The sequence below is a fragment of the Hibiscus syriacus genome, unplaced genomic scaffold (genome assembly GCF_006381635.1).
Source record: "Hibiscus syriacus cultivar Baekdansim isolate YM2019G1 unplaced genomic scaffold, ASM638163v2 tig00111198_pilon, whole genome shotgun sequence".
Lineage (NCBI taxonomy): Eukaryota > Viridiplantae > Streptophyta > Magnoliopsida > Malvales > Malvaceae > Hibiscus > Hibiscus syriacus.
Window position 1 is genome coordinate 168,857 of NW_024063014.1, and position 26,492 is coordinate 195,348.

Here is a 26,492-nt window from a genome sequence, read left to right on the forward strand (position 1 = left end):
AATTCAAGCAAAAGATTGAGCAAGTTCTTCTTATTATGAACTTCTTCTTCCTTCTTCAAATGAGTTCTTCTCATTATGAACCTTCTCTGGCAAAAATAATCCATCAAGTGATGAATTCAAAAAAAGATTGAACAAGTTCTTCTCATTATGAACTTCTTCTTCCTTCTTCAGATGAGTTCTTCTCATTATGAACCTTCTCTGGCAAAAATAATCCATCAAGTGATGAATTCAAAAAAAGGTTGAACAAATTCTTCTCATTATGAACTTCTTCTTCCTTCTTCAGATGACGAGTTCTTCTCATTATGAACTCTAACTGGAAAAGCTGATCCATCAAGTGATGGATTTGAGCTAAAGATTGAACAAGTTCTTCTCATTATGAACTTCTTCTTCTTTCTTCAGATGACGAGTTCTTCTCATTATGAACTCTAACTGGAAAAGCTGATCCATCAAGTGATGGATTTGAGCTAAAGATTGAACAAGTTCTTCTCATTATGAACTTCTTCTTCTTTCTTCAGATGACGAGTTCTTCTCATTATGAACTTTAACTGGAAAAGATGATCCACCAGATGATGGATTTGAGTCTTTGTTAAATCTTTGAAATTCCTGTTAAAATTTCAACAAGAATAAAAATGAATGAAAATGCATCTATTTTTGCAAATGTCTAAATATGATGCATGAATGTTAAGTTGTTTGATTTCAGATTGGTGAATTGAGTATTTCTTCAATTGTAAAAACCCAATAGATCTTTCTTCTTCGAATCAGAGAATCTATCATTTTTGACAAATATAGATGTGGATATAATGTCACACGACCTCTTGAGAATAAAACTTAATAGCATAGGCTCTTGAAAAGCTTGCATTCAGGCAACATATTGATTCTGATAACAGCTCATTTGATTATGAAGTGGCCTTTCAAGATGATTTCACAAATATCGATAGTTCTTTTAAATACCAAGGAATCTTGAATTCTGATTCTGATGAAGAAAATAAACTGTTATTCTTGACAAAAATGGGATTCTCAAGTGCTGAAACTTCAATATCCATGTAGAAATGTGGTCCAGATTCATCAATTGTAAAATTGATAAATTTTATATGTGATGCTCAAATGACTAAGGCTGCTGATGCACTTCTTCGGATCAAATAACTCAAAGAACACTTCCAGAAGATGCTATTGGCAAATTCATCTTCTAAATTCAATGATTGATTCTGTCCAATCAGATAACTCAAAGAACACTTCCAGAAGATGCTATGTTCTGTCCAACCAGATCAGATAACTCAAAGAACACTTCCAGAAGATGCTATTGGCAAATTCATCTTCTAAATTCAATGCTTGATTCTGTCCAATCAGATAACTCAAAGAACACTTCCAGAAGATGCTATGTTCTGTCCAACCAGATCAGATAACTCAAAGAACACTTCCAGAAGATGCTATCTTCTGTCCAACCAGATCAGATAACTCAAAGAACACTTCCAGAAGATGCTATGTTCTGTCCAACCAGATCAGATAACTCAAAGAACACTTCCAGAAGATGCTATGTTCTGTCCAACCAGATTAGATAACTCAAAGAACACTTCCAGAAGATGTTATGTTCTGTCCAACCAGATCAGATAACTCAAAGAACACTTCCAGAAGATGCTATGTTCTGTCCAACCAGATCAGATAACTCAAAGAACACTTCCAGAAGATGCTATTTTCTGTCCAACCAGATCAGATAACTCAAAGAACACTTCCAGAAGATGCTATGTTCTGTCCAACCAGATCAGATAACTCAAAGAACACTTCCAAAAGATGTTATGTTCTGTCCAACCAGATCAGATAACTCAAAGAACACTTCCAGAAGATATTATGTTCTGTCCAACCAGATCAGATAACTCAAAGAACACTTCCAGAAGATGCTATTGGCATATTCATTTGTTCCAGTTAATGTTTGGAATAGGATATCACCAGGCTCATTCGATGTAGAGCCAAAATTTGTAGATTCGAAGCATTTCCATGCTATTACACTGAAAAGGGCTATATTCATAATTCTGCCAATTGAGAACAGATTTCCTCTTATTCTGCTTCCTCCATGTGCTGATGCTTTTCCATTGACAAAGAAATGATGGCCTTCATGGGATCCAAGAACAAAGTTGAACTGTTTATAAACATGTACATGAAGTGCCAAATTGACAGAAAGGATCTGTAAGACTCTTGAAGCTTATGACAATGAGTCACCTTCGAGTGTTCAAAAGTATGTTCTTGATGAGTGCTGAAAATGGAATCTAGTATGGGTTGGAAGGAATAAGGTTACTCCACTTGAACCTGATAAGGTGGAAACGCTTCTAGGTTTCCTTAAAAACCATATACAAGGATCTGTATAGAAACATGTCTCCTAGTGATATCAATGTCTTGTTTCTTTTTGCTGGAATCAGTATTGCAAAGATCATCTTCTACTGTTTTAGTATATCTTTGAAAACAGATGTGCAAGAACTGAATGGTGATCGGTTGGAGCAATTGATGAGTAGATTTGGCGGATTCGACCTTGTTGTCGGTAGAATCCCGTGTAATAATCTTGATGTTCATGGCTTTAAGCTAGTGATGATTTGACTACTTTGTATTCCATGTATTTAAAAGTATTAACATAAAGTGATATTCAGAAATCTTTAAATTATTTCAAAATTATGTTAGTTCAATAGAAAAGAATAAATTGAATTTCCAAAAATAAATTGAATTTCAAATAAATTGAACTTGAAATAGATAGAATTGTATTCAAAGTTCTGGCAAGCATAAGAATAAAAACTCAAATGTCTCAACAAATTATAAGCATAAGTATTTCTAAATTAATCAAGTTGACACAATTTAGAGATGATGTAAGCTTTTGTCTGGAAGATCTCAAACGTTGTTGAAATGCTTGTGGATGTGAAATTTCTTCCAAACTGTCAAAATCTTAAGAAAGTTCAATTGCCAGATGCCTAATATCAACTTGCATTTGAGCCGCCTTTTCAGGTTTTCAACTCAAATCCTTCCTTTGATTACAAGATGCCCTTTGCGGGTTTTCATCTTGACCCTTTTTTTTTTTTTCTTTCTTTCTTTCTTTAAGCATAATATTTCTTGACAGAATCCGAGTTTATTGGATTTTTCAGAATTTTTCCATCCATTTCTGCCAAGATCAACGCTCCTCCGGAAAAGGCCTTTTTCACAACGTATGGTCCTTCCCAATTAGGCATCCATTTCCCACGGAAATCTTTATGTATAGGCAAGATCTTTTTTAATACTAGATCACCCTCTTGGAATTCTCTTGGATGTACTTTTTTGTTATGAGACTTCATCATCCGTTTCTGATACATCTGTCCATGGCAAATAGCTTTCAATCTTTTCTCCTCAATAAGGTTCAATTGATCAACTCCAGCTTGGATCCATTCAGATTCATCCAATTTTGTTTCTCTCAATATTCGGAGCGATGGAATCTCAACTTCAATTGGTAAGACTGCTTCCATCCCGTAGACTAAAGAAAAAGGCGTTGCCCCAGTAGATGTTCGAACAGTAGTTCGGTATGCATATAGAGCAAAAGGTAACTTCTCGTGCCAATCTTTGTAAGTTTCAGTAGTCTTTGTAATGATTCTCTTGATGTTCTTATTTGCTGCTTCAACTGCCCCATTCATCTTTGGACGATATGCCACTGAGTTTGCATGTTTGATCTTGAACTGTGCACAAAGTTCGGTCATCATTTTGTTGTTCAGGTTCAGAGCATTATCTGTAATGATCCTCTCTGGTAGGCCATATCGGCAAATTATCTCTTTCTTTATGAATTTGCAGACTGTGGACCTCTTAATATTGGTGTATGAAGCAGCTTCAACCCATTTGGTAAAATAATCAATTGCCACAAGGATGAAGCAATGTCCATTCGATGCTTTTGGTGTGATTGCCCCAATGACATCTATTCCCCACATAGAAAATGGCCAGGGTGCTGTCATTACATGTAAAGGAGATGGGGGTACATGAATCTTGTCTGCATATATCTGGCATTTATGACATTTCCTTGCGTAATCAATGCAATCTGTGTACATGGTAGCCCAATAATATCCATATCTCATTATTTTTCTGGCCATAGAAAGACCATTTGCATGTGTTCCACATATTCCACTGTGTAATTCTTCAATGACGTTTCGAGCTTCACTGGTATTTAAACATCTCAACAGCATTTGATCACTGCTTTTTCTATACATAATCTCTCCATCAAGAAAATATCCAGCAGCCATTCTTCTCAAGGTTCTTTTATCAATTTCTGATGCATTTGGTGGATAACTTTGATTTTTGATATATTGCAGGATATCATGATACCATGGTTTACCATCTACCTCTTCTTCCACACTATAACAATGTGCAGGAATTTCATATACTTGCATTTTGATTGGCATCATATCAACTTTCTTAGTTGCCTGAAACATAGCAGCTAATGTAGCCAAAGCATCTGCCATTTGATTTTCTTCCCGAGGGAGATAATTGAATGTAACTTTCTCAAATTCTTTCACTAATTCGAGGGTAAAATTTCGGTATTCCAACAATTTGGGATCTTTTGTTTCCCACTCTCCTCGCAATTGATACACCACTAAAGATGAATCTCCATATATCTTGAGACATTTGATTTTTCTTTCTATAGCTGCTTTCAATCCCATGACACAAGCTTCATATTCCGCCATGTTATTGGTGCAAAAGAACTCCAGTCTACTTGTAAAGGGATAATAAACATTTTCAGGAGAAATTAACACTGCCCCGATTCCTCGTCCCAAAGCATTAGATGCTCCGTCAAAGTAAAGCTTCCAAGTTGCAAATGCATCATTTGTTTTGACTTCTTCATTCATGGATATGCATAACAGATCTTCATCGGGAAAATTAAAGTTCAAAGGCTGATAATCATTTGATACACGACTGGCCAAAAAATCAGCTATGACACTTCCTTTTATCGCTTTTTGGTTGACATATACAATATCAAACTCAGATAATAACATCTGCCATCTAGCCATTCTGCCTGTCAAAGCTGGTGATTCCATTAAGAACTTTAAAGGATCAAGTTTGGATATCAACCAAGTAGTATGGTATAACATATATTGTCTGAGTCTTCGAGTAGTCCACACCAAAGCACAACATAATTTTGTATTGGTGGATATCGAACTTCACAATCAGTAAATTTCTTGCTCAGATAATAAATAGCTTTTTCTTTCCTTCCTGATTCATCATGCTGTCCTAGTACACATCCCATCGAATTTTCGAAGACCGTCAAATAGAGAATTAATGGTCTATCAGGCATTGGTGATACTAAAATTGGGGCATTGGATAAATATTCTTAATAATATCCAAAGTTTCTTGACATTCTTCATTCCAGACTTCAGGATTGTTCTTTCGAAGTAATTTGAACACTGGATCACATTTGTCAGTCAATTGAGAAATGAAACGAGATATATAATTTAATCTCCCCAAAAAGCCTCGAACTTCTTTTTTTGTGTTGGGTGGTGGAAGATCTTGAATTGCTTTTACTTTATCTGGATCAATCTCAATTCCTTTTTTGCTGACTACAAATCCCAAAAGTTTCCCAGAAGTTACCCCAAAAGTGCATTTAGCAGGGTTAAGCTTTAATTGATACTTCCTCAATCTCTGGAAAAGCTTTCTCAGATTTTGAATATGTTCTTCTTCCGTTCTGGATTTGGCAATCATGTCATCTACATATACTTCAATCTCTTTGTGCATCATGTCATGAAACAAAGTTACCATAGCTCTTTGATATGTTGCCCCTGCATTTTTCAATCCAAATGGCATCACTTTATAACAGAATGTGCCCCACATGGTTATAAATGTTGTTTTCTCCATGTCTTCAGGATTCATTTTTATCTGATTATATCCTGAAAAGCCATCCATAAATGAAAACCATGCATGCCCTGCAGTATTGTCCACCAATGTGTCTATGTGGGGTAAGGGAAAACTATCTTTCGGACTAGCTTTGTTGAGATCTCTATAATCCACGCACATTCGAACTTTTCCATTTTTCTTAGGTACGGGAACAATATTGGCTACCCATTCTGGGTATTTAGATGCCTGTAGGAAACCTGCATTGATTTGTTTCATCACTTCTTCTTTGATTTGCAACAACATTTCTGGCCTCATTCTTCTGAGCTTTTGTTGGATTGGTTTATATTCCGGATTGATTGGAAGCTTGTGTATCACTATATCTGTGCTCAAACCGGGCATATCTTGATAAGACCATGCAAAGATATCTTTGAACTCTTGAAGGAGATTTATCAATTCTTGCTTTATCTGGATTGTCAGAGTAGTGCCAATTTTCACCTCTTTTATTTCTTTATCTGTTCCCAAATTCACAGTTTCAACCTCTTCTTTGTGTGGTAGAATTTGTTTGTCCTCTTTTTCTACCAATCTTAATAGTTCAGTAGGAATATCACATTCCAGTTCATCTTCACAACCATTGATCTCTTCCAGACATATAGGCTGCTCTAAATTTATCACTGGATTAAATCTAGGAATAAACATGCTATTAACACTGTGACACCTGCAAATTTAAATCGGACATATTTACGAAAGAATATAGTAAATTTATGAAATGTAAAAATGTAATAAAATGTAAAGAATGATTGCCATCTGAAAATTTTAAAGAAAGTTCCTTATATTTAACATAATTTCTTTTACAAGATAACAAAAAGTTTTCATATTTTTGAGCTAAACATAAAGATTAGTTCTGAATATTACTCTGCATTAATATTAAAAACTATAGGAAGATCTTCAGTGGTCCAATTGGTGAGTGTTTCTCCAGGAAGACATGGTCGAATCCTATCCAAGTATTTGCCATTTTTGTTGTCCTTCGTAATCATGTTGATAAATAATCCATTCATAGCTTCTTCAACTATGTCTTGATCTTTCGTCAACTTTTCTTCTTTAAAGGCTTCAACAAGCTGCTGTTCCACATTAATTGTTCCCCCTGATCTGAATGTTGTATTCAACTGTGGGAAAGACATGTGTTTCCAAAAGATTGCTCCCCCTTTCAATTTTGTCTTTCTGTCTTCACATCTTCTTTTCATCTCTTTATTCTTTTGCTGAAAATTAGGCTTAAACCCTAGCCCAAAACGGTCTTTTTTCATCTGTATATTGATAGCCTGCCTTTTAAACATGTCCTCTATCTTCTTCATCATACTGTCTTGTGAATTTGCAATGCTGGCTTCAATTTTTTCCAACTTCATTCTCATTTCTTCTTGTTCTTTATGATGCTGTTCCTCAATACGCTGTATTTTATCCTCCATAATTCTCTTAGTGGCTTGTCTAGTACCGTAGTGATGTAGTATTTCTCTTTTGGCCAGAGTAACTGCGATTGAAAAATCTTTTAATATTATTTTTTCAAATTTTAATTAATGAATTTTAACTTAATAAATAAAATAATAATTCATAGCGAAAATTATGAAATGAATGATGAATGTATGCAAAATGCATGTATGAAAAAAACATTGATCAAAAAGTTAACTGTCATAGAACAACTTCCATCGGCATACAAAAGTTTCTTCATAATATTTCAGAACTACAGATAAGGTGTAGCTTTCCTATTAAACTCTATAATTTCTTTCATTAACCATGACACCTTCTTTCCGCACTTAGAAACTGGATCAACTTGATGCTCAATTATTTCGGCTTCAACAGCTAGTTCCCCAACATATCTGGCAACCTCGCTCATTTGTACCATGGCCTCGAACACCATATTGCTTCTTTCTTCACTTCTTTCGACATAGAACTCAGTTGACTTTTGCCATTGTTCAGTTGTTCCTTCAAGAGTTTGCTCTAACTCAGTGATTCTGACTTGACAATTGTGCAGAATTTTTTCAAGATCTCTAATGCGTCTTCGCAGTGAAGCATTTTCCTCATTACTTTCTTTGAGATCATTAGGTCCTAGACGAACCTTTTCTTGAAACAATGATTCCTCAAGTTGCAAAATGTAAGCATTAAACTCTGAGTTTTTGTTTCTAGACTGATCCAAATCCTCTTCAAGTTTTGTTCGTGCTTCTTGCGTTCTTTGATTAAGTTTCTGGATTTGAACATCTTTGTTTCTGCATCTTTGCATCCAATTGCTAGCCACCTCCTGCTCTACCTCAAGTCTGGTGTTGAAATTTTTTCTTTCTAGCTCCCATTTTTCTTTTTCAACATTGGATTCTTCCATCTTTTGGCCTCTGACTTCAAGTTCAGCAATCAACTGGTTCATTTCAGATTCAAATCCCTTGAACATAATATTTTTCTCGCCTTCAAATTTATCAAAGATGTCATTCTTCATCTCTTCTAAATCTTTGGCTCGATCCCTTTCTCTTTGCATTTCATTCATGATCTCACGGTGTTCAGCCTTGTGTTTATAATTCGCTCTCTTCTATCGACCTCAAAATCTTCCATTTTTGCTTTCCTTTTTCCAGGCTTTTGAGTAGACGGCTATTCTTTCCTTTTAGATCTTCAACTCGTCTTTTCTAAATGTTCAATTCTCTGGTCATCTGTACCGTTGATTGGTTGGGTCCTGATGCTTTTCGGGATTTGTATAACTCCTGGTAATTTTTCTGTAAGGCTCTGTACTCATCCTCACCTTTTTCTTTATCTCTTCTCAACATTGCACATTGTGATGAATGAAAGTCAATGTCAACCCCTAACATAGCTTTATCTTGTCTCATTTGCTCTAACTCTTTCGACCAGCCATCTCTTTCTGCTTCAAACTCAGCTTTCAAGATTTCAATCTCTGATGGAACCACCTTAATGCGATCTTCCATAGAAATATCCTCATTTTGATCTGGTAGAGGAATATTTTCGTTTTTCCTGACAGATCTCCATTCTTCATAATCAGGAGTTAACATTTCTTTTGCTGCTTTAGCTCGGATGCAAAAAATTGTTTTCCAAGCTGTAACGGCTTCCATGATATTTCTTTTATAATTTTTGCTGTGGAATGCGAACTCAGATGACTGTAATCCAGTAGTGATAGGTACAAATTGACGACCTTCATACTGTCTTATAACCAGAAGTGGTGCATATCCAATTCCTCCCCATAATCCAAGCAGCATTATCCAATTGTAATCCCCACATCTGTAAATGAATTCCCTTTGTATTTGCCACGGGGCTCGCCAAACAACGTCATTGCTTTGCAGATTTCGAAAGGCATTAATCCATATATCTTTCTTAATTTCTTTCGGCCATTCCTGCTCCAGAAATTCCTTTAATGGTGAATAATCCGTATTAAAGCGTCGGTATGAAACCTTTTCTGTTCTCCAGAAATGACTATGGATCCAAACATATAACAACTGAGTACACCCTGAGAATCGTCCACCTCCTAACCTTCTGCAAGCATTTAATGATCTGAAGGTCTCTGCTAGGATGGCAGAAACAGGATTAATCTTCTTCGGTAGTTGTTCAAACAAGTCTACCACTGCAGCTTCAATATATCCCAATACTTTTGGGAATATGACCATACCATATATACCCAGAGCAAATAGATCGAATCGTACTTTAATATCTGGATGACTCTGAATAAGTTCTTTGATGTTGGTCCAAGCAATGCCTTCGCTTTCGCCTTTTTGTTTTGTACGGGATGCTACCCATTCTTCTCGTACCCCGGCAATCTTTGCTAATTTAACTCGAAAGGGTTGAGTTTTAATTGACTTTGAATATATTCGATTCTCCAAAGCACCTTCAAGATGTAACAAAGTTGTATATTCTTCAATAGTAGGGACCAAGTCTTCCTTATTGAAAGTGAAGCAATTGTACCCTGGATTCCAGAATTGAACTAGGGCTCTGAGTAATTCATCATCAACTTCAACATAGAGCAAATATGGGATGTCTCCGTAAGTCTGATAAAACTGCAATTTTTTGTTTGAATCCCAGCTTTCCCAAATGCTTCGCAAATCTTGCATATCATTTCTTTTTAGTGAAACTGAAGCATAACTGGCCAAGTCAGATACATAATCATCCTGCAGACTGTCTCCTTCTTGTCTTTGTAAATCTTCAGCCCACTGTCTTACTTCTGAGTTTAGAATTACTTGACTTGAACACTTTTTATCCATAGATGAAGGCTTTCCAATGAGACAATTAACACAAGGATCAATGTCTTTTATCCTGTATGATGCAATGCAAACAGAAAAATAAAGAACACACAAAAAAGAAAATAAATTAGTTTACATAAAAAAATTTAATAATAACATTTATTTAATTTAAACATGCTTTTCTAAATAATTTAAATAAACATGTAAAATAAATTAACAGGAAAGACATAATTCATTTCTCCTGTGTGTACACCTATTTTGGACAAAATTTCGGCATGACTTCTGATTGGAAGAGTTTCTAAGGTTTTTTATATGCAGGGTTTCAGATCTAGGAGTAAAGGTACCCGAATTGTCCTTGTTAGTGCCCCCTTGGGTTGCTAACCCTCAATCCTAGTCCATTACAGACTAAAGTGAATCGAGTTTAATTCGAGGGGATACATTTCTCTATGCCTGACACGGAGAATAAATTCTCACGAAGACATAGAGCATATGAACCCCGAAAGTTACTTGCTAGGTCTGACACGGAGAATAAATTCTCACGAAGACGTTGCTTTCACTCTCACTTAAAAGGGACAACTCAATTATAGAGCTTTATGTTATGCAATGCAAGTGTTGTGTGTGAGGAGAAATGTTCAAACTTTAGAAAAATAAATAATGAAATGAAATACTTGCAAAGAAAATAAAACATATAAATATTATAAAAATAATAAATAAATAAAAAGTTTGAAAAAAAAAGAATTAAAAATTAAATATATAAATTTTTAATTTTTAACTAATAGAGACAATTTATAATTGATTTTTTAAAAGTTTGACCAGTCCCCAGCAGAGTCGCCAAGCTGTCGTAACCGGTTTTCGTCCGGGCACGAAATATTAAATTTTGGCGGGGAAATTAATGTTAATAAATAATTTTGAAAATAATTTGTGAGTCGCCATCGGCCTTTTGGATCAGGTAGGTCGAATACCTAAAATTATCTTTAAAAATAGTTTTTAAGAAAACCATATTTAAAAGATGAACTGATCTGCGTTTTATAACCAAAAATTCGTTCTTTTTAATAATAAAAAGGGATTCGTGGTCGGTTACGTTTAGGGAAGGATTAGCACCCCTACAACGCCCAAAATTGGTACTTTTTAATTATAAATTGTCTCTTTTATTAAAATTTAAAAATTCAAAAATATATTTAATTTATAATCCTATTATTTCAAAATTATATAAAAAATATTTATTTATTTTTAATATCTGAAAAGAACTTCTAGGTGCCTTAAGACAGCTCTTTTCTTTGATATTGATAAATATTGATTTAAATAATATTGTTTACTTTTTAATTTTAAAATATCAGAATAAGACATCCAGTTGTATTAAGACTGTCCTTTTCTTCGATATTAAAAATAAATATTAAAAAAACTATCATTATATGTATATTTATGAAAAAATATTTAATAATATAATAAAATAAAAATATCACTAAAACAATATATTTTAAGCATTAAAATGAAAACATATAAAATAAATAAAAATAAAACTAAATCTAATTCCTAATTAATTGAAATTATAGGGTTTAAATATTTTATTTTCTAATTTAATAATTTAGTAACCAAAATGAAATTATTTAAAATTTAAATTTTATAATAGAATAAATTAAAAATATGAACTAGGGATAAAAAAAATTATTTATTAAAATTAAGGGATTAAATCTGTCATTTATCCTAAATATATTATTTTAATAAAAAGGACTAAAATGAATAAAATTAAAATTCAAAAACTGAATTAAAATTATTATAAATTCAGTTTAGTGACCAAAATGTAAAATTTACAAATACGAAGGACTGCGGAAGGGATTTAACTTTTCCATAATTACGCGCATAGTCCTTCCCGAAACGACGTCGTTCGGGAAGGACTATAAGAGTCCAAATCGGCTGGCCCGCAGGGCCAGCCATTTCATTTCTTCTTTCCTTTTTTTTTCTTTCTCTCAAACAGAGAGAAGAACTCTCTGTCTTCTCTCTAAACTGAGAGAAGCTCAGTCGGCCGGCAGCCGTTAGCCGGCGTTCGTCCGCCGTCAACCACCGCCGCCGGCCACCGTTTCGGTGGCCGGAAAAATTTTTCTTTTATCTAAACGTAGATCGGACCGTCCTAATGACGGTTCCGATGTTATTTTTCGTTAAACAGCTCCTAATCGGAGCAAATCTTGAAAAATACCTTCGGTTTTCGAAGGTTTGCTGTGGAGCGTGGAGGCGCGTGGTTACTCCGGTGGTGGTGTATCTTTCCTCGGTAAGTCTCTTCTTCCTTTTTCTCTCTTTTTTCTTCTGGTTCTTTGCTGCTGAGATCTTTGGTACTAGTTTGTTGTTTTTTTTTCTTTTCTCTGTATTTTTTTTCTGTTTCTGTCTCTTCTTTATGTTTCTCTCTGTTTTTTCTTTTTTTTTTCGCAGGTGGGTGGTGGCTTTTATAGCCACCACCGGTGTTCGTCTCGGACCGGTCCGAAGAGGGGGCTTCGGTGAGTCACCGGACTACCAGTGGTGACTCACCCCGTAGCCTTGCATGGACGGCTGGTATATGATCTTCTGGAGTCTTTGGTTGGGATGTGGCAGCGGCGGAGGCGGCGAGGGCTGTCGGCAGCCGCGTGGAAGCTGGAGCGGCGCCGCGTGGCCCTAGGGTATCAAACCCTAGGGTTTCCTTCTGGCATCATCTGGACCGTTGGATCTTGCCAGATCCAACGGCTGTGAGCTGAGGCGGCTGATTAATTAGGGTTAGGAAACCCTAACTGGAAACCTAAACATTTAGGGTTTCTAGTTAGTTTTGGACCGGTTCTGGTTGGTTTGTAACTGGACCGGTCCAGTTGTAATTGGGCCTGTAAATATTATTATGTATTTAATATATTTAATATAAATTATTAATAATAATAATAATAATAATAATAATAATAATATGGATAAAAAATTAATATCTTCAGAAATGATAATAATACAAATTAAATTGCAATTAAACAGTGACTAAAACATATAAAATTAAAGTAATAGGATTAAAATATAAAATATTAAAATTTACAGCCCTTATTTATAGTATTATAAAAATATAATTACTAATGGTGTAATTAACCCTAATTATTAATAATTGATTAAAATAATAATTATTAAAATTAAAGGCTCTAACTCGAATAATAAAAAGTCAGAGTACTAATAATGTAATTTAGCCTTATTTAATTAATTCGGGTTAAAATAATGATTACTAAACTGTAAGAGATTAAATTAGGTATTTACCCTAAATATATATAAATATGAGTAATGACTAAATTATAAATTAACTAAAATTATAAGGCCGAACTGAAATAACCAGGAATTGCTTTTAGTGACTAAATTGAAGAATTACAGAACTATAAGGGTTGCGGAAAGGGTTTACCCTTTCTGAAATTACACAGATACCCCTCCCCAAAATGTCGTCGTTCAGGGAGGGGTTTATAAACCCAAAAATTGACTCCCCTATAAGTTATTCTCCACATTTCTTTTTCCTGGTTCTCTCTCTTCAGAAAGAGAACTCTCCCTTCTCTCTGGTTTTTCTCCTCTATGAGAGAATCGGCCATCGGCCGACAGCCATGATCCACCATCAAACGTCATCGCCGTCCACCGTACATGGTGGCCGGAAATAAAATTTCTTACCCAAATTGAAGCCCGATTCTCCCTCGTCCTAAATCTAACCTTACTTTTACCTAACAACCCTTAGATAACCCTAAATCTAAAATAAACCGAAGGTTTTTACCTTCGATTAAACGACGGTTCCGGCGTCGTTTGGTTTCCACCGTGACCGCAGGTGAGTTTTTCCTCTCGTTTGCTAATGTTGGTTGCTTGTGGTTCGTTTGGTGTGGTTGTGTATCTTTTTTTTTTTGTTTCATGTTTGGTATTTCCTTGTTTTTGTGGTTCTTGCTCCATTTTTCTCTTAGTTGATGTCTGTTCTTTTTTCCTTTTGCAGAGTCACTGGTCTTTGTAGACCACTATGGTACCCGCATCCGATCGGGTAATAGAGCACCCTTCGGTGAGTCACCAAACCTAAGGTGGTGACTCACCTTAGGGCTATAACGTGGATGATCTCCTGTTGAAACGGTGGGGTGTAGAGTGGCAGCTGGCGTTGGAAGTGGCTAGACGAGGCACCTGGCAGTGGACTGTCGGCCATGGCTGCTGGAAGCTGAAGCGGCGCCTGGGATGGGATGATACAAACCCTAATCAATTTAGGGTTTCCATTGGGCTCCGGGTTTGGGTTTGGTTGTAAGTGGGCCTCGAGTATTGGGCCTGTTTGTAAATAAAATTATTTAGTAATAATAATAATAATAATAATCAAATAAAATAAATAAAAAAACAAGTATCTTCAGAGGAAAACGAGAATCTGTTTAGCTTTGATGCCCTGGCGACCTTGTTACTCGTCCTGCGTACATGGCGACATGCATGGGACTGTAGCATTCACCCCTAGAGCAATTAATTCGGTCAAAGCATTATCTCGTGAATTAATTATTCCAACAACATTATCTCGTAAGTTTTGTCGGCAGAATAAGAGGGATCATCCCCGGAACCATACTTGCTTTCCTAGAATCCGAGCTTCAAGTACGTATGCATGTAGTTATGTATATGCATGAACACAAGAGCGTGGGGGTATATAGATTACGAATCATAATACTTGATGAGTTATGTCTTTGATGCGAATTGGTGAAGAAAAAACCTGCTTTAGATGCTTTACTCTCTGTCTCAGACTGACATATGCATAGGAACCTCAGCTGCACCCGTTACTTGAAAACCCAAGACAACAATGAGGACGTAAGAGAATATAACCTCATTGATGGTGGCGTGGCTGCAAATAAACCCAGTATGCATCTCAAAACAATATCTGAAATATGAATAGGTCCAATTATAAGAATAATCCTTGTATTGTAAAAAATACACCGCATTTACATTTAAGTTGGGCCTTTCAGACTTTAGTGGCTATGGGAGAGGTGATTTCTTTCCAATCAAACCCATGGACTATGGAAGGTTTCTGGTTATTTCGAAAAGCCCAAGAGAAATACAGTTCAAAAGAGTTAACCGAATTTACGACACCCTTTGATTTTAGAAATTGTCTATTTCTTGACCCGTATCAGTACAATATAGATTCAGATTAATCTACATTGATGCATACCTTCGTGTCCAGGTAATATATATACAGCTCATCATCGCCAATAAGATGAGATCCTCATCGTTATTTAGTAGTAGGCCCATATATTTGATTTTTGTGTCATTTAAGTCCACTGGCCATTGCTTGAATTGGACCAATCGAATCTGGACCGACATGATGAGCTGTATATATATAGTAGCCTTTTACATCCCAGAAGGATTCAAGATCAAGAGAGCAAAAGTTTAGGATTTCATTCGTCTTGTCCCCAAAGCAAAGTTCCAAGACTCTGATCGACAATGTCCGGCATGGAAAGGTTGCAGAGGATGTTCGCCGGTGCTGGTGGCGCTTTGGGTCATCCGCCTCCGGATTCGCCGACTCTCGATTCGTCGGAGCAAGTCTACATCTCTTCTCTGGCCCTTCTCAAAATGCTCAAGCACGGTAATCTCTATCTTTCTTTCTTTCCTTTACTTCTTTCTTTCTTTCTTTCTTTCTTTCTTCTTACAATGTTACTTTTACTTTTCCCTTTCTTGCTCAAGTCAGTAGGGTTTATCAGCTTCGTAGTTTTCTTTCAGAAAAATGATAGAAACAATCGATGGGCTTATCCTATTTTTCTTTTGCACTTTAGTGTTTATTGAATTAAACTTTTAATTTGCTGATCTGCCTTCCATGTACTTGCCTGTGAGAAATGTCAGCTGTTCCGATTTCAATTTAGGTTTAATTTAATATATACTTGGTAGTTGTTGTAATTCTGTTTCTCTGCTTGTTTTATGTGAACCCTTTATAGGAAGAGCTGGAGTTCCCATGGAAGTTATGGGTTTGATGTTGGGAGAATTTGTTGATGAGTACACGGTGCGTGTTGTGGATGTCTTTGCAATGCCTCAGAGTGGTACCGGTGTCAGTGTTGAAGCTGTGGATCATGTTTTTCAAACAAATATGCTTGATATGCTCAAACAAACAGGAAGGTAGTAGCTGCTGTCAACTTTCATTCATATAAACTTATAATGTTGTTGAAAATAACTCAAAGATTTGAAGAGATAATATTTATTCAACAAGATTTGATGGTTTTGTACTTCTTGATGACCTGTTTCTCTCTATTGAATTGACATTTTTGCTTGGTGTTGCAGGCCGGAGATGGTGGTGGGTTGGTACCATTCACATCCTGGATTTGGCTGCTGGCTTTCTGGTGTTGACATTAACACACAGCAGGTTGGGTTTAAACTTTTGCATAGCGCTGCATCATATACATGGTAGCCAACTCGCTATGTTACTGTTGCTTAGAAGATTTTCTTGTCAGAATATAAGTTTTAATATCAATAGTTGGCATGCAGGTCATTGATCATTTCATACTTTTGTTGGAAAGAAATGAAAGCATTCAACTTATCTGGCTCTTATATTGAGTTTCCTGATAGTATTTTGTTTTATTGTATTGTTATCCCTGAATTTTTTGGTTCTTTCTTTCCTATTATTAGAGGGTGTGGGTGATTCAAATAGATACATCTTGACTATGCTGTCTTTAATTGTTAACGTTAGGGCACCATGGTTCCAGGCTTCCAGCCTTGTAATGGATAGGGAAGGAAATGCATCATTTTGTACACTGCATTGTATTAATTGTGATTCATACTTTTGTAAGCTCTCACCTGCTTCCTACTCTCTCTGCCACCTTCCTGGATTGAAGCTTTGATCTTTGGAAAGACATAAAAAACATGTCAAAGTCTTATCCTTGGAAGTTTAACATCTTTCATTGCTGGCAGAGTTTTGAAGCTTTGAATCAAAGGGCTGTAGCAGTGGTGGTGGACCCGATTCAGAGTGTTAAAGGGAAGGTGGTGATTGATGCATTCCGTTTGATCAACCCCCAAACCATGATGCTTGGCCAAGAACCACGTCAGACAACATCCAATCTTGGGCATCTTAATAAGCCATCTATTCAAGTGAGTTCCAGAAGAATCTGTCTTGACTGTTTTTGGGCATCTTCTTTTATATGGGAAATTATTTCATCTCATCATTTTCATTGCAGGCATTAATCCATGGACTAAATAGACATTATTACTCCATAGCCATTAACTACAGGAAGAATGAACTTGAGGAAAAAATGTTGCTGAATCTTCATAAGAAGAAGTGGACGGATGGATTGACACTTAGACGATTTGATACCCATTCCAAAACTAATGAGCAGACTGTTCAAGTGAGTGAATGATGGACTTTATCATCCTAGCCTATGCTGTTTAACTGTTGACAGTGTTACGTGTGTGTTACTTAATGTTATCTTCCATAAGGCAAAGTTATGATGCGTGTTTGTTTTGATATGTGCAGGAAATGCTGAATTTAGCTATAAAATACAACAAGGCAGTACAGGAGGAAGACGAATTACCTCCTGAGAAGCTGGCAATTGCAAATGTCGGGCGACAAGATGCCAAGAAACACTTGGAGGAACATGTCTCAAACTTGATGTCCTCAAACATAGTTCAGACTTTGGGAACTATGCTCGACACGGTGGTGTTCTAATTAGCATCTGTATACTGTTTTCAAATTCTGGACCTGTATCGACATTGATATCATATATTGTTGGTGAAGCGCACCGCTTTTATTGTTTGGTGAAAATTGAAAGTAACTGGCAAGTTGCCTCATTAATTTGTGTGTCCCCACCTCCCTCCTTCCCGTGATGTTTTTGGTAGTTCTTTTGAGATTCTTCATTTTGCAGTTTAGCTAGCTTGTTTGATTTGTTTTGAGATCCATTGCTTTGAAGGGGCAGGTGTTAAAAAAATTATCTTATAAAGGAGTTAAAAGGAAATTACAAAGGAAATGTGTAGCTTACGTGTGTCTCTTGCCTGGGTTGCACTGCATTATCAATTTGTTGTAATTAACTCATGGATATCATGGGTAGAGATGGGCATGAGATCCGAATTCGACAGGTTTTGATCTGATCGGGTCGGATTTTAAAAAAAATCGGATTTGGGTCGGATTTTTTAAATATGATGTTTGGGTCGAGTTGAGTTCGGGTTTAGGGTGAAAAATACATAACTTGACTTGAAAAAATTATAATTTTATTTTATATATTTAGGAATAATTACAATAATATCTTTTTATATATTATTTTTTTCAATTAAGTTATTATTTTTATTGAATAAAAATAATATTTTTTATTATTTTGGGTCGGGTTGAGAGTTTTTAAGTTATATATCGAGTCGGGTTCGGGTCATGTGAAATCTTGTTTTGGTCGGATCATGTCGGGTCTCGAGTGAAGAATTTCTTGATCTCGGGTCGGGTCGTGTGGATCAAAACACGACCCATGCCCATCCCTAATCATGGTACATACTAAGGATGATGACTTGAAAATTATTTGATTTGTGTTCAATTTTATTTGATATTCGATTACTTTGAATAAAAAAACTTTTGTGTTCATTAAAAGAATTGTACGATATATTTTAATATATACAAAATTAATAAATTTAAAAAATTTATAAAAAATAGTTCAATGAATGACTAAAAAAATGGAAGAATAGCTTAAGTTTTACAAATTCGTTTTTTATTTTATAAAATTAATATAAACTCTAAAATATTTCACATAAATAAAAATAAAATTAATATAAACTAATCTCAACTCAATAAATTAAAAATGGCTGATGTGAATGGAGAGAGCAATAACGATCACAAAAGCCCAGCCCCAAATTGTAACAAATATTATAGTTTTCAGAATCGGATCGGTTAGCGAACCGGTTATGTTATCGGTTCAATGGTTTAACCGGTTGAAGCGGTCCGACCGATCGAAAGAACCGGACGATGTTATAATTATTTAAAAAATTAAATAAAAATACCAAAAATATTTAATAAAAAATAATTTTTTATATCACAAGTCATATTCAAAGCAAATCATAACATATATAAGTTAAAAACCATAAAATCAAGTTAAACAAAATGATTTAAATTAACTACAACATAATATTTAAGGTAAAACATATTAAATAATAAATATAATTATATAACTATAATTAAAAAATAAATTTGGGGTTAAAAATCATAACAAAATGATATTGTTTGGTTTAATTTTTTTTTAAAAAACAATCTCACATGGCTAAGAAACATAGAAGAGCATCCCAAAAGTCTAAAGAGTAAAAATATGAGAATAAAACAATCTCACATGGCTAATAAACATATAAGAGCATCCCAACTAACTTCTATAAATAATAGAGGTAATTTGACATTCAAAATCATGGAGCCTTTTGGTGAGCATTGAGTGAACTATTCTTTCACTTCAATTAAGCTCGAATTTTAGGCTTCAATCGAGCTTCTAATTTTTATTTTTTTTGAGTTCAAACCTTTTCGAGTTCAAGTTTCAATATTATATTTCGAGTTCGAGTTGAACTTGATAATTTTTAGCTCGTGAGTTTGATTCGAGTTGAGCTTATTTTTAAAGTTTTCAAGTTCAAGTCTAGCTTAGCAATATTCGAGTTCGACTTGGCTCGTTTAACAAACGATGTCGTTTGGTTTAATTTTTTTAAAAAAAAAAATTGACGGGTTTTTCCGATTTTCAGCCGGTCCGATTCGAACGTTTTAATGGTTCTGACCGGTTCACTAGTAGCGATTCAACCGGTGTAGATTGAACGATTAAACCAGACTAAACAACGATTCCTGATTGAACCGATAGATCCGATCCGATTTTTAAAACACTGACAAATATTCCTTTATTAAGTAGACGCACTTCAACCTTCCATTGTCATGTGATTTGTTTAGCGTCTTCCTCCATATTTGGTTAAATCAAAAGGCCTCAGAAAAAAATGGAGAAGATGATGGTTTTGAGATGCATTTGTAGAACTGCCTGTTTCAGATATTCCCGTTTCTCGGCTATCTCCGTTGCTGCCGCCAATCACAACCACCACTTGGGTTTCCGGAATCTCTACTCTATCTCATCACTTTCCGGCGCCCCTAATCCGCCCACTAACTTTCCTTCTTGTACTCTTAAACTCTTTTGTATTTGATAACCCATTTCTCGTTTTTCATTATCTTGGTAATTGCTGGGTTTATCGACTTAGATTTAGTATTTTATAATGATATAGCTCGTGGCGACTTTTCTTCCTGGGATTTCCAAATTGTATACTTTTGGTTGTTTAGCTGAGCAAGTTTGTTTTGTACCTTACTCTTTAAAAGGTCGGATTAATGCTCCCTTAGGATTGTGGTGCTTGGCTAACTTAGAAATTGATGGGTTATTGATGTGCTTTGGGTGTTTATGATTATAATTGTCTCAGAACAATTACTAAGAACTTCTTGTGGATTGTGTAGCAATTTGTAACTTGTAACAATACCAATTTGTATAAGTTCCACGCATTTTATTTATGAGGGAAATTATTCAGGTGGCAGGTCATCCTTTGCCCTGATATTGGGGAGCACAAGCTATTTTAGTGATGATGTATCTCATATGCCTGTCGTAACAGACACCGAGATCCAGAATGTTTTTAAGGATTTAATGGCTGCAAGTTGGGATGAGCTACCTTATTCAGTGGTACAAGATGCAAAGAAAGCCTTGTCCAAGAATACTGATGACAAAACCGGCCAGGTAGCTTTAAAAAATGTCTTCAGCGCTGCTGAAGCTGTTGAAGAATTTGGTGATATTCTGATCAGCATGAAAATGAAACTTGATGACAGCATTGAATGAGTGGAGAGGTATTACTATAATCTATAAGACCTTGATGATTTCTTCTCTACGTCTTTACTATTAGCAGCTTTTGGCATTTGATGAAATGGATCTTCTTTTGCAGAATGTAAAACCTTTGTCGAGTGATTTTTCGGCTGCACTTAAGACAGTTTTTCAAAAGTATGCAACTTACCTGGATGCATTTGGTCCTGATGAAACCTACTTGAAAAAGAAGTTGGCGACAGAGTTGGGATCAAAGATGATCTACCTAAGAATATTTGCAACGCATTTATGAATTCAGCTACGACTGCATGATCCACCTCGAGGGTGTATAACATAGTTCATTCATGTAATGCGTAGCATTTTCTTGTAGTTCATGTTTGTGAAACAAGAGAACTATGATTACCCTTAAGGTGCCAAATGGTGAATAAGATGTGAGAACAGCAAGGAAAGTAATCTCAGATTACATCATATATGGTAATTGCTATTTGTTCTTCCCTGGTCTGTGTTTAACATCCTAACCATCTGGCGTTCTGGAACACCAATCCGAACCCTAGGCTAAAGGCTAACTCATTTAGAGAATCGTTGTCTTAGCAGAATTGCTTTGGTTATAAGGTAAAACAAGCGAATAGATGCATTCAATCAATCATTTTTCTTTGCTGATTTATTATATTTGTCAATGGTAGTCGTTTGCACAAGCACTGTCCATAAATACTGATGCCAATTTGCTTTTGTGTTCCTGCACAAATATTTTGGTTATAAATTATGCAAAATCTATTTTTTCTGATATTTCCGGTTGCTTTCATTGCAGATTACAGTTCTTGGAACCTCTGGACTTTCTGGATCTTATGTGGAGCAAAGATCTTAGCACTGAAGTGTTGAGGGAGTTCATGTCAACATTTTTCCCTGTTTAGATCATGTCTATGAATATTAGGAGACAGGTTGCTGTTCTCCTGGAAACCTTGGAGGTTGGAGTTTGCTTAGTCGCTAAGTAAATGGCTTATGTTTATCAACAACAATAAATCAAAGGGTAAAATCATGCTTCTTTTTAGGGGAAGATTTTCCACTATGTTTCTTCATCATTTGTTAGGATCAATAACTACAAAGTTGCACATCGCGTTAGTACTTCTGATTCAATAAAAATGTTAGCAGTTTGATGGGCATGAAGACAATATCACCCATATTTTTCTTTCAAAAGAAGGTAATTGGATTTCACTAATAGAACAATAGAATATAATTTACCCAAGCATAAAGAGAAAAATTAGAACAATAGTCACTAAAACACTAGTACAAAAACAAACATATTAAACTAAAAAAATACAAAGAAAAATGAAACTAAAACACTCGTACAAAAACAAACATGTTATACTAAAAAATACAAAGAAAAATAAAACATTTCCTTGGGGATGATGATCAACATCAAAAGAATTCAGTAACTTTAATAAAAATTCCTTATGACGAAGTGATAAAAGAGTGATGAGTGAACCAAATTATATACGATTATATAACAAACAATTTTTACTAAAGAGATCTGACCATAGTGCGAGCACCAAATAACTACAAAGGTATGCGAATAACGTATCAAAAGTCATAATGATCGTGCCATAAAACAAAGAAACGCGTGTCACAAGAATAGATAAAAAAAACGTGTAACCAAGGAAATAAATTTTTCTTCAAAATAAAAAAAAAACAAAAGACGAGAAAAAATAAGATAATGAATAATCATTGATGGTCAAAGTGAATATTTGATGCATTAATGAGTTATGATTACATATATATTGTTAGTGAACAAATTTGACCAGGATTTTCTTCTTTGTGTAATTATTTAAAGGCTGTTTATAAACATATATCATATTAAATTACATATCGAAAACTTGATCAAGATCTAGCAGTAACCCAAGCTTAAATGTTATTGTAAGACAATCTAAGCTAAGGATTCATCATCTCCTTCAACCTCCCAAAAGATGCACCGATACCCTAAGGCCTGGGGTTTTTAGGATTTACCGAACAAAAATATTTTCATGCTTGGCAAACTTTATGGGGAAAAAGTATAATAAACAATTACTATCTATTTAAGATGTAAAAGTTAAGAGAAACTGACCTGGTACAATAAACATCATGTTTCGTATTCCCAAGACTTTCTGCCTAAGAAATGCAACCAGGTTAATCTATACGTCTAGAAGGTGCCAGTGCCAAGCAGGGAAGCAAAGGCAAAATAAAAAGGTTGCAACATTTCCCCCCTTTCCCCACTTCAAATGTGATCACAAGAAGTGTAATCCCATACCGATGCAGATAACCCGATCCAGATCTGGAGTGTCACATTAGGGCCACCGGAGCGACCCATTGTAAAAATAGCAGAAAATTTAAAAAATTTTATCAAAAACAATTTATAAAATCATTTATCAGTATCAGAAAATAAAATAGATTTTCAGACTCGTATATAAAACAAAATACAATTACATGCCTCCTAATTACATGTACCATACTCTGCAAACAACGCCGGAAGAATTCCTTTACTGAAGTCGATAACCGCACTGGTACAATTCGTTTAACTTGAAATGGTGAGTAATAGAGTGAGCTTCGAAAGCTCAGTAATACAAAACTACCAAATGATGTTGAAGAACATGCAGATACAGATAAACATATATTTCCTTGTCGGTTCAGACATCTACAGATCTTTATGCTGAGCGGAGATCCTACAGATATTTCAGGGTACGGACAATGAGCTTTCATTTTAGAGAATATTTCGGATGACTGAGTTCAAGAGATCAGAATAGGTTATCTAGTGTGTTCCCTCAAAACCAGTGAAAAGATATCGATCTTTTAAAACATATTTTTTTTAAATTCAAAAACCATAGTAATTTCTCCATCCGTCACGAACAAAATGTGTAGGTTCTCCATAACCATACAACCCCATCACGAACAGTAAGGCCCTGAGCACAAAGCCAAGGAACCTGCAAGTAATCAACCCCGTCACGAACAGTAAGGCTCTCATCACAAAGCTGAGGAACCTGCAAGTATTCAACCCCGTCACGAACAGTAAGGCTCTCACCGCAAAGCCGAGGAACCTGCAAGTATTCTTCCTCCAACTATACCCCCAATAAAACATGTTCCGTCCATAAACGGATATCAAAAATCAAACAATTCAAGTCAAGTATCATAACAGAATTTAAATAAGAAATCAGATAAAATATTCATGTAATTAGGGAACACACCAGAGTTTACAGGTATTATTTAGAGGTACTGTATCAGGCATAGAAACACAATTCTTCAGTATGTCGATAGAATGTTGGAATTTAGAATCACTATTGGAAGAGTTCATTAACTGACAGAATCATCAGTTATTCAGAATGTGAATTGAGCTGATAAGGAAGAAACGAATATTTGAAACATTTACGATTTGTGTCGATTTATCGGAATATCGAACAACTCCCAGAACTGATACTTATCGACTGGTCAATTCATTACCCTTCCAGGGTATTTACTCTTTAATACCAAAAATTCTTGTCCAGAGATCATCTTCGGAATCATCGTTGAATAGATCTTTCAATTTCTTTATTTTATTTTCACGCTTTCACTATATCATGAAATGCTGACGTGCTTGATTTGTAGTTCATAATTCATAAGAACATTAGATCATGTATGTTCATTAACGTTTCCAGACTCATCCAAATCACTTACTTAATCCTTAGTCCTTGAGGTTACTTAATTCATTTAGTAGTCAAGTCCATTCATGTTACTTCTGAGTTCTCCAGGGTAATCCAAACGTTTCTGCATTTCAGATACATAGTGTACTTTTGTTCAATTCAATTTGGTCTTCGTGGTTGATTTGTATAACGAATATCCATTTCTTATTACGGAATGCGATCTAGAGTTGAGCTGCTAAGTAATTTCAAAATTATCATCGAACACACATTCAACTGATACCTATGCGTTCAGGTATTGACATATCATTAAGGTTGATCGACTCACTTAAGTTATTCCATAACTTCTAAAGGTAGTCCAGCACCTATGCTTATTTGGATTCCTTATTTAATCTAAGATATTTAGTATTTTGGTCATTTTGGTGTTCAGTTTTATTCCATTCATTTCAGAGCTCGAGGATATCCACTCATTCCTAAGCTTGGTGATATTCTTGAGTCATTTCCATTATAGGGGTATTTTGGTCATTTTACAGATCCATTGTAGTCCAATAATTCCTTCCATCCGATCTTATTATTAAATTCAAACTTATCATTTATTTCAGTCCATTCGAACAATTCTGACAAAAGAACACCCCGATAAATTGTTCTTCAGGTATTTACTCGTAACTCGGATATTTTCGGGTCAAGTGCCTTCTCAGATTTTTACCAACGAAATATCAGGATTTTTTCTGCACTAAGTCAGGGTCTTAACAATCAATCCGTACTTAATCGATTTAAGTATGAATCCTCAAGTACTTTCTCATTAAGGGCTCGGACTATTTACCTCTCAAGGGCATTTTCGTAATTTCTTAACCAGATAATTTCGATATTAGCTCTTAACGAAAATTATAATTTAAAGATCCTATGGTCAATTGTTTTCCCGAACATTCTCTGATCTTGAAATTATTCATTAACAAACATCTAGCATCTTGCGCAAACCCTTGTTGGCGTTAAAAACCAGTTATCTAAATTTTCTAAACAAAACTATCATTTATTATGCACATCTGTAATTATATCGGATCAATGTCTTTTTAGAGTTATTAACCAATTTCCAGGGACAATTCTTGTCATCCTACAACATAAGGGTATTTCATAATTTTACCCTACCGGAGTATTCTCATAATTTCTCATCTAAGTACCTTTAACATTTAACTTTTGATGATATAAAATATAAGTTACAAATCCAGGGTTTATTTCTTTATCACTAATCACAAACTTGTAATTTAATTCTAACAATTCCTCAATCTCTTATATTAGTCATTCGATCTGTATTCAGTTACAGAATTTCTACCACATTCATATCGAGTGTATAAATTATTCAACTCCACAAAAGTAACCAACATTATCTTATTCATGCATTTACCAATATCAACATGTTCCATAAAGCATAAAGAGATGGTAAAATATTACCTCGATTTTCGTGCAATATTGATCGACCATAAAAATTCCATTCGAACGCCTTTGATCTTCAATTCAACTTCCAATAATTCCTCAGATACATATCAACATAAATTATATAAAAACGGAGCTTAATTGCGATAAACGGATCGAATTGGGTGATAAATCAGTGAAAAATAGCTTATCGGGTTCGAATTTGGCGAAACGGACTTCGGATTCGGATTCAGGACGTCGAAAGCATAAAATATGACTTTTCAGTAATTTGGAATTTTCGGTCAAAATCAAAGTCAACGGGTTTGACTGCCAATTTTGAGGCCTTCGGGTCCGAATTTTGAAAAACATACTGCGAAAAATGTTAGGATAGGTATACTCGGTCAAAGTCAAAGGTCGTTTAATGCCCGGTCAAAGCCCATCAAAGTTTTGGTCAACACCGGTCAACGGTCAACAGGTCGGGTCGGGTTGGAACCGGTCAAAATAGCTCCAAAATCGGTTAAACCGCTCATTTTTTCTTCCCCACGCGCAGTGGTGGCGCGTAGGGGCACGAGAATAGTGCTATGGTGTAGGAAAATTCCCGAAAAAATTCCTAAAAATTATTTTGAGCTATTTTGAGATACTTA

At 35.2% G+C, this 26,492-nt stretch overlaps 1 protein-coding gene and 1 pseudogene across 1 annotated transcript; both read left to right on the plus strand.

Moving 5' to 3' along the window:
• Positions 1 to 15,404: 15,404 nt before the first annotated feature.
• Positions 15,405 to 17,792, plus strand: LOC120155575 (26S proteasome non-ATPase regulatory subunit 14 homolog). Its single transcript, XM_039167102.1, has 6 exons — positions 15,405 to 15,606; positions 15,953 to 16,130; positions 16,293 to 16,374; positions 16,920 to 17,096; positions 17,183 to 17,350; positions 17,479 to 17,792. Exons 1-6 carry the CDS (start codon positions 15,465 to 15,467, stop codon positions 17,668 to 17,670), a joined length of 939 nt encoding a protein of 312 aa, XP_039023033.1. The 5' UTR covers positions 15,405 to 15,464; the 3' UTR covers positions 17,671 to 17,792.
• Positions 17,793 to 19,897: 2,105 nt separating this feature from the next.
• On the plus strand, positions 19,898 to 21,816 carry LOC120155579 (annotated as a pseudogene).
• Positions 21,817 to 26,492: the final 4,676 nt, after the last annotated feature.